Here is a 15,248-nt window from a genome sequence, read left to right as displayed (position 1 = left end):
TGGTAGGCCACTTAAAATCACAGAGCGGGGTCAGCGCATGCTGAGGGTCACAGAAGTCGCCAACTTTCTGCAGAGTCAATAGCTACAGACCTCCAAACTTCATGTGGCCTTCAGATTTGCTCAAGAACAGTGTGTAGAGCTTCATGGAATGGGTTTCCATGGCCGAGCAGCTCATCCAAGCCTTACATCACCAAGTGCAATGCAAAGCGTGGGATGCAGTGGGGTAAAGCACGCCACCACTGGACTCTAGAGCAGAGGAGACGTGTTCTCTGGAGTGACCAATCACGCTTCTCTGTCTGGCAATCCGATGACGAGTCTGGGTTTGGCGGTTGCCAGGAGAACGGGACTTGCCTGACTGCATTGTGCCAAGTGTAAAGTTTGGTGGAGGGGGATTATAGTGTGGGGTTGTTTTTCAGGGTTTGGGCTTGGCCCCTTAGTTCCAGTTAAAGGTACTTTTTCATGTAGAAATTAGTTTTTTCTGTAGTATTTACTTATTTTTATCAGTGCAGGAAATAAGGCCAAAAAATGGCAACACTGGTACAGTTACTTTGGCACACATGTACATTCCTTATACCAATAAATAGTACTGTGTAGTATAGCATAATATCTACAGGTGACCAATGCGGTCAACCAGCAGATTACAGTACGTCACTTCTCAGACATTCCACGACCTGACAAACGCTGATTGAACATGTTGTCCAATCTATTAAACAAGTAAAACCCAGCGAAGCGTCTGCTGTCTTTGGTCGGCATCCATCTGTTCAGTGTGAACTGGCCTTAAGGAAAAGTAAATTAAAGCTGTGTAATCAAAGAAGCAAAGTGTGCCTCCACACCACACAGGAAAGCACACAGTTATCCATAATTTTCAGTGTCAACAATGCAATAGTTCTAAGAGACACACACACAGCTTGATAAAACACGGCCACAGACTGTGCTGCTCTGCGGGGTTTCACAGAGAGAGGGTGTCTGAATGTGTAGGAAGAGCAGAACGACATAAACCAGCCGTAATCAAAGCAGAGAAATGTACCAGAGCCGGACAGCCCACACGTCATCTGACGGTCTGAGACAGCAGCTGATCACATGCAGAAATAGAGGTCGGCGTGTGTCTTCTTTTTTAAATACCTCAACAGCCAAGCTTTCAAAAGGCTTCTGGGAATTTGATTTTCAGGGATTATGAGGAGGTAAATGCATTGCTTGGCTGATGGTGAAATCACTCTGACAGAGTTCAAACTCAGCTACTGTTGAAATGATCAATGGCGTTAAAATCAACATTAGATTAAAAATAAATTCATCTGAAATGCATTGCATAACATGTCAAATGGGTGGGATATATTGATGTTTTGATTTCATAGAGATATTTTTGAAACATTTATCATACCCTAAGCTTCACTTTTTATTTTAGTCAAGGTTTTGCACACAAAATTTTGATTTGCATTACCATTTTTCACCTTAGAATTAAAAAAGCCATTTTTCGATCACCTACTATTCCTTTAAAACTAGGGTAGGCAATGTTTTTCATAAATACTTTTTATTATAATGGTTGAAACTCTCTTTACATCCTGATAGCAATTAATAAGGCTACGATCACACTGCAAGCCTTAAAGCGTTGTGAAACCCTAAGCCAAATTTTCTGAGATTTTAACAGAATTATGTGTGTTGAACATCATGGAAAACAATTTTACAATCTGTTAGTTTTGAATGTGGGAGAAAACTAGTTAATTTGAAACCTTTTTGCTCTATTTTCAACTTCCTGGTTTAAATTCGTCTTCATGTCAACGTCATAGGCTGTGGCGTTTTCTCGTACTATAGTACGGCGATGACTCATCAGTGTCTCATAATTATTCATGAGACTGCGTGTCTTTGTCCTATGAAAAGACGCGTTGCTTAATTCATGACAGCACGCGCTTAATTATTCATGACAGCACGCGTTGATAGGCATTTTCCTCAAACAGAGTGAGATTGCGCACAGTAAGTGAGAGATGCATTAATGGATCAAAAACGAGTGTTTGTTTTTGCTTTGTATGAGTTTCTGCGTTGCATACGTTCTCTTCAATAGATCCCGAGTCTACGACACAAACGTGATTCATCCACACTGTGAGTGTAACCGCTCTTACGGCTATTTAACCGACCAAACGGCTTGTTAAAACTCCACAAATTTAGGCCTCAAACGTTATCAGAGTTACGCAACAGCGTGTTCATAAATATTTTCGATGCAGAGAACAAATTGCGAATGGCTTTAATTGTCCATTGAATTATAGCTGTGACAGGATATATATGTATTTGTGTATTTGACAGGATATAATTTCATTTGCAGCATGCATTTGTGGGAAGTTTTGATGCTTTTAATGAAAGCAAAATAAAATTGTCTGAATCAGAAGCCGTTGATGTGCTGTCAGGCTTTATTAACCCCCGGAGCCGTGTGGAGCAGTTAAATTATGGATATATGCACTTTTATGGACTTCAAAAACGACAACCATTCACTGCCATTATAAAGCTTGGAAGAGCCAGGACATTTTTAATATAACTCTGATTGTATTTGTCTGAAAGAAGAATGTCATATACACCTCGGATGATTTGAGGGTGAGTAAATCATGGGCTAATTTTCATTTTTGGGTGAACTATCCCTTTAAATGCTCGATTCCGATGTATTGCTCAAATATAGCTGTTCACATTGGCTGTGTTTACACTGGCACAAATAATCCGATTTTTTACTCACATCTGGCACAGATGGTAATTTTTTGCAGACGTGTAAACATTAGAGCATTTTTTTCACATCCGATCTGAGCCACTTACAAATGTGGTTTTAAATGAGATACATATCCGATATCTGGACATCGAAACACGAATATCCGGTTCCCTTTTGAATTCCAAGCCAAAACAAGGTGAGGGTGACATGTTTGCCCACAAATGTAGCTTTTTAATGAGCTATTTTATTGAGGTGGAAACTTTATAAAGGAAAGAAATTGCGGGCACACAGAAACATTCAGGAGCTGGTTTTCAACCTCTGTCCCCGTCAGTTTTATAAAATAAAACAGCTTCACTACTGAAAGCTACATTATATTTCTCAGCAATGAGGTGATAACTTCACTGTAATTAAACCAACAAGCTTTACTATCAGGCTACTCACTCACTCACTCCCTCGCTCTCTCTCTGTAATTCATTCAAAAATTTTAATCTTACAGCGCTATTTTATTTCACTTCAGAATTCTAGATATAACCAGCTGTAGACTAGATAAAATAACAAACCAAAATGACCATTATTATCCTGTCCATTTGGTCAAACATCAATGACAGCTGTTATCTTGTCCATGCTGGCAGATAATCATGGCCACCCGACATTAATTATAGAAATTATTTTAATAGCACGGCCATTCAGAACCAGAGGGCCTACCATGTGCATAGCAATCACTGACACTTATTTTTGGCGCGAATTAATGTAAACGCAGATATTGGACACGTGCATGCAAACAGGCGGGCCAAAAAGGCAGATATGGACAAAAGATCGGATCTGTGCATTAAGACTTGCCGTGTAAACGCAGTCAGTGGGAACAGATCGTGGTCCTGAACTGATCTGCATGTGCAAAAGGATGATAAAAAAACGGAGGTAAGCAATATGAAATTCTACTTTTATTTTGGGTTGCCATGAAGACCTTTGAGTTTCTGTGTGTTTATGATATGACGATAAAATGCTGATGAAATTACTCTCCGAGCGGCTCTGGAGATGAAGTTCATGTGTTTATGTCCTCATATAGTGAGGCGGCAAAGCCTGAAAACACAGCGAGCGCCACGTTTTGTGTGGAAAATGAAACCATGCGTCTGTCCCATTCATTCACATGGAGACACGCAGAACATCCAGGATTCATATTTAAATAGTATTTTTGCGGTTTAATATTCGTAATCAATAGAAACTAGTCTATATCAAAATTTTATTCAAGTGTACTGACCTGCCTTTTATTTATTCATCAAATTCATCAAAGAGTTTGACAAGGGCCAAATTGTGATGGCTAGACGACTGGGTCCGAGCATCTCCAAAACTGCAGCTCTTGTGGGATGTTCCCGGTCTGCAGTGTTCAGTCTCTATCAAAAGTGCTCCGAGGAAGGAACAGTGGAGAACCGGCGACAGGGTCATGGGCGGCCAAGGCTCATTGATGCATGTGGGGAGCGAAGGCTGGCCCGTGTGGTCCAATCAAACAGACGAGCTACTGGAGCTCAAATTGCTCAAGAAGTTAATGCTGGTTCTGATAGAAAGCTGTCAGAATACACAGAGCATCTCAGTTTGTTGTGTATGGGGCGGCACAACCGCTGACCAGTCAGGGTGTCCATGCTGACCCCTGTCCACCGCCAAAAGCACCAACACTGGGCACGTGAGCATCAGAGCTGGACCACGGAGCAATGGAAGAAGGTGGCCTGGTCTAATGAATCACGTTTTATTTTACATCACGTGTATGGCCGGGTGTGTGTGTGGCTTACCTGGGGAACACATGGCACCAGGATGCATTATGGGAAGAAGGCAAGCCAGTGGAGGCAGTGATTCTTTGGGCAATGTTCTGCTGGGAAACCTTGGGTCCCGCCATCCATGTGGATGTTACTTTGACACGTACCACCTACCTAAGCATTGTTGCAGACCATGTACACCCTTTCATGGAAACGGTTTTCCCTGGTGGCTGTGGCTCTTTCAGCAGATAATGCGCCGCCACAAAGCAAAAATGGTTCAGGAATGGTTTGAGGTGTTGACTTGACCTCCAAATTCCCCAGATCTCAATCCAATCAAGCATCTGTGGGATGTGCTGAACAAACAAGTCCGATCCATGGAGGCGCCACCTCGCAACTTACAGGACTTAAAGGATCTGCTGCTAACATATTCGTGCCAGATACCACAGCACACCTTCAGGGGTCTAGTGGAGTCCATGCCTCGACGGGTCAGGGCTGTTTTGGCAGCAAAAGGGGGACCAACAAAATATAAGGAAGGTAGTCACGAGCGCAGTCATAATGTTATGCCTGATCGTGGTGTATATGTCTTCAGTCTCAGGACCAAAAAATGTTTGTCCAATCATTGCATTCAGCCTGAATAGGTAGGATGTCCTACCTGCCTGTCAACTTATATATTTGCATAACTCCGCCCACGCCATCAGTGCATTACATGAGGCTATGCATGAGTTGTTTACACATTGCTAGAGTCACAGAGCACCGCAGACAAACAGCAGCCGCACTGAATCAAAACAGAGAGCTTTTGCTGCGTTCACGCCATGTCTTAATACCGTAATTATGAGACGTCAACCTGTTACGTTCTATTCAGAGATGTTCATGTACTCAGACTCGGATTTATGCCTTTATATGGCAACCCTATCAACGGCTAAATTAATATGCAGCAGTCAGGTGGTACAAGTCAGAGCTTCTGCGTTTACAAGGTGAAATTACGAGTTATAGGACAACTTTGAGTTCTAAAAATAACCGTAAAGAAGTTGTGTATATTCATAATTATTGTAATGTTATGTGCTTTGAGACATGAGGTAATTTAATGCTGCGTTCACACCAAACGCGAATTGAGCGTCTGGCGTGAGTGATTTCAATGTTAAGTCAATGGAAAGGCGCGTTGACGCGCATCTGGAGGTCCCGCGGCGCGGAAGGCGCGTTACGCGCGGCGCGAAGGACGCAAATCCGCCTCATTCGCGCGTCCAGTTCGCGCGAATGGCGCGAATTGGACGCGAATTGAGCGTCTTGCGCGATACGCGCGTTACACGCGAATGGTGCTTTTGTGCATTCACGCGTTTGAAGCGAATTCGCGTCTGACGCCCGAGTTGAAAAATTTGAACTTTGGCGTCAATTCGCGCCGCGTTAACCAATCAGGAGCCTGCTTGCTGCTGTCACGTGGTAAAGTGACGTGTATGAAAAACCCTGCATAAATTAAAAATAGTACTATTGTGTCACAAAATGTAGTTTTAAGACTTTTTCAGGTGGGAATGTAGTTGTTTAAAGCTCAATCTGTGGTTTTTTATAAAGAGAGCGCCTATTGAAAAAAAAAATTCTTGTTGTTTTGGAGTTGTGAGATCCAAGCGATCACCGGGCATTCACTGCTCATAACCCCGGCGAAGGCAGCCTTTCCTCGGCCAGTCCTTCTGGCGTCTGCCGCTGGCTCTGATGTCCTGTAGTGGTTCGTCTTGTGTGGATCTAACGGGCGATCTTTGCTCTCATGAATATATAATTTGTTGTCTGCCAAATCGTTTTGACTGAGGGCAAAGAGAAGTTTCATAACTTTATATTTTAAGGATATTTAAACATACATGCAGTGAAGATAATGTAGGAGTTGCCTGGACCACATTTGTGTGGCTATTAATGCTTAATATATATGTTTAATGAAAATGAAAAGAGGCAGAGTGGTGTTTTATGACATATTTCTCCTGGAGTGCCTTGAACGCGCGTCAATTTCGCTTCCAGCGCTCGATTTCTACGCGCGTCCAATTCTCTGCTGACGCGCGAATGCATTCAAAATGTACGCGCGTGAAACTAGACGCGGTAGACGCGATTTTGACGCTCAATTCGCGTTTGGTGTGAACGCAGCATAAGGCCGTCTCTCATGACGCTTTGCAGACTCTGCTCTGGCTGGCTCTCGCTTGCTATTGCATATAAATCCCCTCTGTTACGATTGGCTAACTTCTTCGCATATGAGTTACAAGGTGTGTTTTAGTTCTTAAAGTGAAATATGCACAATCAGACGAGTATGATATGTTTACATACTGTAGCAATTGGATTATGCTTATGAAAACGCTGTCTCTTACCTCCTCAAGCGCCCACAAGGAGTCTACCAGAGGCTTGATCTTCTTTTGGTCGTAGAGGGAAAGAAGTTTTTGCACCACTTTCTTGACTCGGCTGCATCCCCCCTGCTTGAAGAGGAGGTTAAGGAGCGAGAATCCGGCCATGACTTTATTCTCCTCATAGAGTTTGATAGGGTTAACCTTCTCAACCTGCCACCACTGGGAGACAAAGAGCAATTTTTTAACAATGACAACTGAGCACCAACACTTAATATGTTTACATGTTATGGAAAATAGATATAAAACTCACAGATTTAGCAAAACTGAAGAAACTTTTTGTCTCTCCCGTCACCATGTTTGATGAACCTGGAAATGTGTTCACAAAAGTACATTTTAACAGTTTATAAGGTTTCTTAAAGATGATATATGATTGTTTTTTTACTTTCTTCTACCCCAGCCTAACCATGTAAAGCCTGATATATGAAATAATATATTTTTTTAATGGAACTGAAAATGGTTTATTGAACCTTTAGACAAAATAGTTAAAAACAATCAACAACAAAAAATGCATGCATGCTTTTTGTTGCGAATTATACATTCAATGGGGAAAGAAACACCATTTTAGACCCAAACTGAGCAAAAATATGCAATTTGGCACAGTTGTTGATATTTATATGGCCAAAAAGTAAGACATAATATAATATAAAGTAATAATATGATATAATGTAATATAGATAAAAAAATTATATAACAGAGTACTTACATAAGATGCATTTCAATATCAGTTGTCACTCTATTTCTGCCAATAATGTATTTGTAAGATGATATTTAAATGCTTTATGAGCAAAGCTGAAGAGAGCAAAAGGCTTCTTCATTAATGCAATACAATGATGACTGAGAGATGAACAAACAAACGTTCTTCAAAAGCCTCATGGATCATATTTGATACATTTGGCATGCAGGGATAATCAATTAAACTGAAGTTGCTTCAGTCCAGTAAGTGTTGATCTTGAAATATTACTAACAATATAAAAGATATTCTTATATTTAGTTTGTGAATATCATTAAAGATTTCACAGCAAAAAGACACTTGAACCACAACCTGAAGGGGGACGTTTTAAGAATAATACAAAAAATTGCTAAAAAGTGTTAACTATTAATCAGTCAACAGAAGGCATGCAGTAAAATGTGCAGGGGCACCTTAAAGGATTAGATCACTTTAAAATGAACATTTCCTGATAATTTACTCACCCCCATCTCATCCAAGATGTTCATGTCTTTCTTTCTTCAGTGGAAAAGAAATTCTTTTTTTGAGGAAAACATTCCAGGATTTTTCTCCATATAATGGACTTCAATGGCAACCAAAATTGTGTAATCACGTCGGAAAGGTCACACTAGACGTAGGCAGAAGTACCGCCCATGCCAACGTGTGAGGACTAATACAAACGCCCTTTACCAAAAAACACTCCATCTTCAACATTGTTGTTTTACCTTTTTTTGCTAAAGGATGTTTGTATTCGTCTTCGCACGAGCGATTTGTAAACACGGGGCGGTACTTCCGCCTACGTCTAGCGTGACCTTTCTTACATGATTACGAAATCCGTGGTGTGTCGCTAAGCAGCGCAAGATTTACTTTTTTTTTTTATAAAGAAAATGGCCGAAAATGGTTTTGCTAGATAAGACCCTATTCCTCGCCTGGGACCGTACCGAGTCTCTGAAGCCCTTCCTTTGAAACTGCATTGATTTGGACCTTCAGCATTTTGGTTGCCATTGAAGTCTATTATACAAAGAAAAATCCTGGAATGTTTTCCTGAAAAAAAGAATTTCTTTTCCACTGAAGAAAGAAAGACATGAACATCTTGGATGGCATGAGGGTGAGTAAATTATCAGGACATAAGTTAACTAATCCTTTAAGACAACCAGAGGCCCTACAGCATTACGGCAGTGTTGTTGTGACGTACTGCTCTGAGACAGAAGGTAGAGGATCCAAACGCAGCTTTATTAAAGGGTAATCCACAATCAAGAAACTGGCAAAAGGTCATACACATGCAAGCAGTCCAAACAGGCAATCAAGACAGGAGAGACAGGCAAAAGGGTAATCCACGGAACAGGCAAGTAATCCAAAACCAAGACAAGAAACCAGGGAAAACGCTCAGAAATGCAGTAATACAACAAACAAGACTTTGCAGTGAATGACAGAGTGAACATGGTTTATATACACGGGTTTCCTGTTTACAAACATTACAGGGTGCGTGCGCATCCTGGAGGCAGAAAGACAGATCGCTGAGCTGGTCCGCTACTGCAACAACCTTAAGTATTGAAGCTTTCCTTATTGTTTGTATATAACTGCTGACTCAATAAAACGTGATTTTAGTTGGAACTGTTTGTCTGTCTTTAATTTTGCAGTGTTGCTGTGATACATGTATGAATGATCATGTTAGGCTAGTAATGTACTAGCCGCATCTACTGGACAGCGCGAATTTGTTTTTATTTACGTTAAGCTTACGTTACTTTACGACCTGCCACATTTCATGACTGCACATATATACACAAAATACTAAACTGTAAATAAAATATTTGACAATGGATTACGTGGGAAGCCTTAGTACCTCCGACCGTGCCGATTATATAAAAAAAACTTACTCTCAGCAATGGTGAGATCTTGCCAGATCCTTACGCTATACATGACGATCTGTGGATTGTGGATGACAAAAAATGGCCAGCAATTGAATGGCCTGATATATACAATTATCTAATTCAGACACCAAGTGTGTATACTAGAGAAATAGAGCGTACAAATCCCTCGATGCATACAACTACGTGCGGTCATGTGCAGCTTGTTAAATACTTTGATGCTGCACCGGATTTTTGCGTGTTTAGGTCAGGTGTGCTCCCTAGTCAAAGGCAAGGGATTAAAGCCAAGCCTTATGATGCCTGGGTGTATGTCCACAAGGCCCTTGGGTACATCCTCACAGCTAACTGCAAATGCATGGCAGGGTACGTCTACCTATCAAAATGTACCTGCAATAACAAAAATATTTTTTTGGCAAACGCATGCTTCCCCCTAGGTATGTTAAACATCAGGCACCCAGCACTGGCTCTGTTGGTACAATTAACCACGCAGCAACTCCTTGGCATTTTGACTTACAGACACGCCGCTACTAACCTACAACACGAGAGGTTTCTTCTTTCTGCCTCTCGGGTGCGTGCGCAAGCAGTGATGACGTCACCGAGAAATCCATGTATAGGCTGGGGTAATGGGGTAATGAGACACAGGTGCAAACAATGAGTGATGATGAGTCCAGGCAAAGGATTATGGGTAATGTAGTCTTTGATGGAATGACAGTCCGGGTTGGAGTGCCCTCTGTTGGTGATCACGGGCACTCACACTGGTGAATTGTGACAGTTGTTATGCAATAAACGGTATGCAATAATAACAAAGTGTTAATAATTATATTTAATAAAATTATTAAACGGATGCATTATTGGGAAAATAAAGCCCTCCCTACCAGAGTCCTGCACGGCTCCGATTTTGAAAACCCGCACCTGCCCGTACCCGCAGTGCTTAAACCCGCATCCAACCCGTTTTCCGACAACAGCACTAATTAAAATCCGCACCCGACCTGACCCGCTTAAAATAGAACTGACACCCGACCGGCATCCGCAATAAAATCAGTTTAGCATTTCACATTATTGACACACTTACAAAAATGTTTATTGCCAGCATACAGAAGTTATTACACGACCATTAACACAAGGACAACTTCTGCCAGGAGCTTAACGTGGCTTAATGTACTGTTATTAAGAGACCAAACTCAGTAAACATAATACTAATAACGTATAATATGTAAAAAAAATCAGATGAGCCCAGAATATGAACGCAACGCGTATAATTACACGTTAAACGTTTTCCTACCATAGAAAACCATTATAAAAAATACACAACATGGCTTAATGTAGGCCTACTAAGACAGTGTTATTAAGAGACCAAACTCAGGAAATATAACACAAATACTGTTCGATAGAACTGCTTGTGCTTGGTTTTTTACCACAGTTATCTGCGTGCTTCCTCAGCGATGAAGTTCCACATTTGCGGCTATCTTTTCTTCAACTCCTCATGATCCATCTCGACGAGTGCAGGCAGAGCGCGCGCGCGGTTGTGATTCTTCTGTGAGGGCACGCGCGTGCCGCGCGGCCACAGATGAACTGATATGGATTTGAAATTATTTTATCAACTTGGAATACAGGCAAGGCATATTTTTTTTAGGAACACATCTACAATATACATGCATATATTGTTTATATATAGGCCTATATTCGTTTGCACGTGACTGTTTAAAAACCGTGTTTAGACCCGTGTTTCTCCCTTGTCCGACCTGACCCACACCCGCATCCGACACAGTAGGATGTTTTTCAGCAATATTCGCGGGTCACCCGTCGGGTACCCGCACCCGTGCAGGACTCTGCTCCCTACACCTACCCCTAACCTTTACCGATTATACAAACACACTTTATTTCCACTTTTGGAATATTTCTTAATTTTTATTGAAAATAAATGCCTTTCCGATCGGATATGTGATGGGAAAAGGGATTAGAGAGAGTTCGGCAAAGGGCGGATTCGAACTCGGGTCGATTTGCATCAAAACTTTCTACCACGCGCAACAGCACTATGTTTTTACCTGCAACATGCAGTGCTTGTGTTTATTTAATTAAATCATAGCCTTATAAAGTTTAATTCTCACATTTAAGCAATATTGTGATTCCTGTTTTTCAAAACCTCCTGAAATTAAAATTGAAGCACCTCTTTCGACCTGTTTGACGTTACAGAAAGTTGTCCAGTCCGGTTCCGTTCAGACAACAGGTCTTCACCGAAAATGCTGTTGCGAGTCTTGAAAATTTACTGGTGTTTGAGTTCATTTCTAGAATTATGTTGTCATTGCTGTAAACTCTCATATATAATATTAGCCTATTTGAAAAATATAATTTTCATGCAGCCAGTAGGCCCCTCCCCAGTGTGGGCTTTGGCCCATGGAAGCCTGTACGTTAATGCACCCCTGATTGTGTGCAACAGGTTTTTCTGCAAAGTTTGACAATGTTGATAATTTAGAGGCCTTTGAAATGTGCGTATCATATTAATTAATATAGAGTTAATTAGCAGAGTCAACTATAAAAAGTTCATAGGTTGAAGTGTAACATAACACTCTGTCTCTCTGGAGCGTTCAAATCATTGCACTGAGCATCCCAACAAACCGACACTACAAAATCAGTCTGTTTCACTGAACAATGGCAGATGGGATGTATTCAGGAAACATGTCTGAAAACAATCATCATTTTTGCAGGTGCAAGTGGCTCAGAAATGAAGCACTCAGACATTATAAAAGATGTTAAAAGATGCAAAGTAAAGTCTTGGCATTTGAAGCATTAAAACATGGCACTATTACAGCTATGCCAATTGGCTCTTATTAATAAGCTCCATCCAGAATTATGATGCCTGATTCATTAATTTGGCAGTAATGTGTTTTTAAACCTAACTTTTACATTATCTCCCTCCTAATTAAATATTCCTAATGGACCAGAAAGCGAAGGGAATTGGAGTAATTAAAGTTGCAGGAATTATCTTTTATGTGAATTAACCTCAATTTGCTGTTGGCCACCTGCAATGTGACACTTTGTGTGTCTTGTGCGACTGCTTTCAAATGAGGGTCAGGAGGTCAGAAATTGCTATATTTTTTCCTCTTTTTCTACCTCTACAGTCCAAGACTACTGCATGATGCAACAGTTACCAAAAAGTGAACATTATGTCATCACCAGTCAACCCAGTTTAATGCAGTATGCAAATGAGAGAATAATGTGTTTGTTCAATAAACACAGCTATCATGGAGAATTAGATAATAGTGCATGAGGCAAATCGACCCTTGTGAAAAAGACTTAGATGTATTGAATATGCACTTCAAATCTTAAAAGTATAAAACATAATATAAATATAACTTGGATAGAGCACATTATCATGAGATTACAAGAGAGTACATTTCCATGACTAAGTTACTTAACTTTAGTACGTTTTTTAAAGGTACACTTTGTAATAATAATAATAATCACTGTTTCAATAATCGGTAACACTTTAGTTTAGGGTCCAATTCTCACTATTAACTAGTTGCTTATTATCATGCATATTACTAGGATATTGGCTGTTTATTAGCACGTATAAAGCACATATTAAAGCATTATTCTTTATGATCATATTCTACATCCCTTATTCCTACACAATACCTAAACTTAACAACTACCGCACTAAATATTAATAAGCAGTAATTAGGAGTTTATTGAGGCAAAAGTAATGGTTGATAATTAGTTAATAGTGAGAATTCGACCCTAGTCTAAAGTGTGACCCAATAATCTTTTGCCGTGCTTTAAAATAGTTAAAATAAAATTGCATGCATGCTTTTTGTTGAGTATTATATGCTTGAGGAGGAAATAAACACCACAATTTTAGACCCAAACTGAGCAAAAATATGCAATTTGCTGCAGTTGTTGATATTTACATGGCCCAAAAGTAAGATATTTTAGTTATATTTAGTACCACATGTCATAGAATTATGAAATTACATACAAATATGTACTTAAGTTCAAAGCACTCTTAATTTCAACTAATTGCATCTAATATAAATTTAAACTAGAATACTTTTTAATTTAATTGTAATTAATATGCATTTATGTCTGAATTTTAGGAAAACATTATTCAGTTAAGCACATTGTACATTCCATTTAAGTATATTATTTCTGTAATAAGTACATGCTAAAATTGACTGTTTTAACAGGGCTACTTTTTTGTCCCTGGTCTCTGAATGCTTTCAAAGGGATAGTTCACCCAAAAAGCAGAAAGTGTAGCGCCTCTCGCAGTTCAAAACACTTACGCTACATCCGATGTCATACATTGCGCCAGTTATGCTTTTTTTGTAAGTTGAATATAGACAGTGGTCTGGTCGAAGCTAGATATTTTATTACTATATATATATATATATATATATATATATATATATATATATATATATATATATATAATTTTTCTTACACAAACGCATCACTTCAGAAGGCCTTTATTAAGCACCCGGAGCCGTGTGGAGCAGTTATATGATGGATAGATGCACTTCATAAAGCTTGGATTAGCCAGGACTTTTTTAATATAACTCTGATTGTATTAGTCTGAAAGAAAAATGTCATATACACCTAGGATGACTTGAGGGCGAGGAAATCAAAATGTTAATTTTTGGGTGAATTATCCCTCTTAACCCCACCAAACACAGAATTTTCCGTTATTTGTGAGAAAACGATTCCCTACCAAACACAGAATTTTCCGTTATTTGTGAGAAAATGCTTCCCTGTCAAACACAGAATCTTCCGTTATTTGTGAAAAAATGCTTCCCTGCCAAACTCAGAATCTTCCGTTATTTGTGAGAAAACGCTTCCCTACCAAACACAGAATTTTCCGTTATTTGTGAGAAAATGCTTCCCTGTCAAACACAGAATCTTCCGTTATTTGTGAAAAAATGCTTCCCTGCCAAACTCAGAATCTTCCGTTATTTGTGAGAAAACGCTTCCCTACCAAACACAGAATTTTCTGTTATTTGTGAGAAAACGCTTCCCTACCAAACACAGAATTTTCCGTTATTTGTGAAAAAATGCTTCCCTGCCAAACACAGAATTTTCTGTTATTTGTGAGAAAACGCTTCCCTACCAAACACAGAATTTTCTGTTATTTGTGAGAAAACGCTTCCCTGCCAAACACAGAATTTTCCGTTATTTGTGAGAAAATGCTTCCCTGCCAAACACAGAATTTTCTGTTATTTGTGAGAAAACGCTTCCCTACCAAACACAGAATTTTCTGTTATTTGTGAGAAAATGCTTCCCTGTCAAACACAGAATCTTCCGTTATTTGTGAAAAAATGCTTCCCTGCCAAACTCAGAATCTTCCGTTATTTGTGAGAAAACGCTTCCCTACCAAACACAGAATTTTCTGTTATTTGTGAGAAAACGCTTCCCTACCAAACACAGAATTTTCCGTTATTTGTGAAAAAATGCTTCCCTGCCAAACACAGAATTTTCTGTTATTTGTGAGAAAACGCTTCCCTACCAAACACAGAATTTTCTGTTATTTGTGAGAAAACGCTTCCCTGCCAAACACAGAATTTTCTGTTATTTGTGAGAAAACGCTTCCCTGCCAAACACAGAATTTTCTGTTATTTGTGAGAAAACGCTTCCCTACCAAACACAGAATTTTCCGTTATTTGTGAGAAAACGCTTCCCTACCAAACACAGAATTTTCTGTTATTTGTGAGAAAACGCTTCCCTGCCAAACACAGAATTTTCTGTTATTTGTGAGAAAACGCTTCCCTGCCAAACACAGAATTTTCTGTTATTTGTGAGAAAACGCTTCCCTGCCAAACACAGAATTTTCTGTTATTTGTGAGAAAACGCTTCCCTGCCAAACACAGAATT

General features: G+C 39.8%; 1 protein-coding gene across 1 annotated transcript in view; it reads right to left on the bottom strand.

Annotated features, from left to right (window-relative positions):
- Positions 1-15,248, bottom strand: part of vat1l (vesicle amine transport 1-like) — an 84,982-nt gene that overhangs the window by 53,369 nt on the left and 16,365 nt on the right. The window contains exons 6-7 of the mRNA XM_079838062.1: positions 7,063-7,118; positions 6,777-6,971 (exon numbers count right to left, since the gene is read on the bottom strand). Of these exons, the coding sequence (XP_079694188.1) occupies positions 6,777-6,971; positions 7,063-7,118 (251 nt within the window). The remainder of the gene's footprint in view (positions 1-6,776; positions 6,972-7,062; positions 7,119-15,248) is intronic.

This window comes from Gobio gobio (genome assembly GCF_949357685.1).
Source record: "Gobio gobio genome assembly, chromosome: 2".
In the NCBI taxonomy this organism is placed as follows: domain Eukaryota; kingdom Metazoa; phylum Chordata; class Actinopteri; order Cypriniformes; family Gobionidae; genus Gobio; species Gobio gobio.
This window is presented reverse-complemented; position numbering and strand designations above follow the sequence as displayed.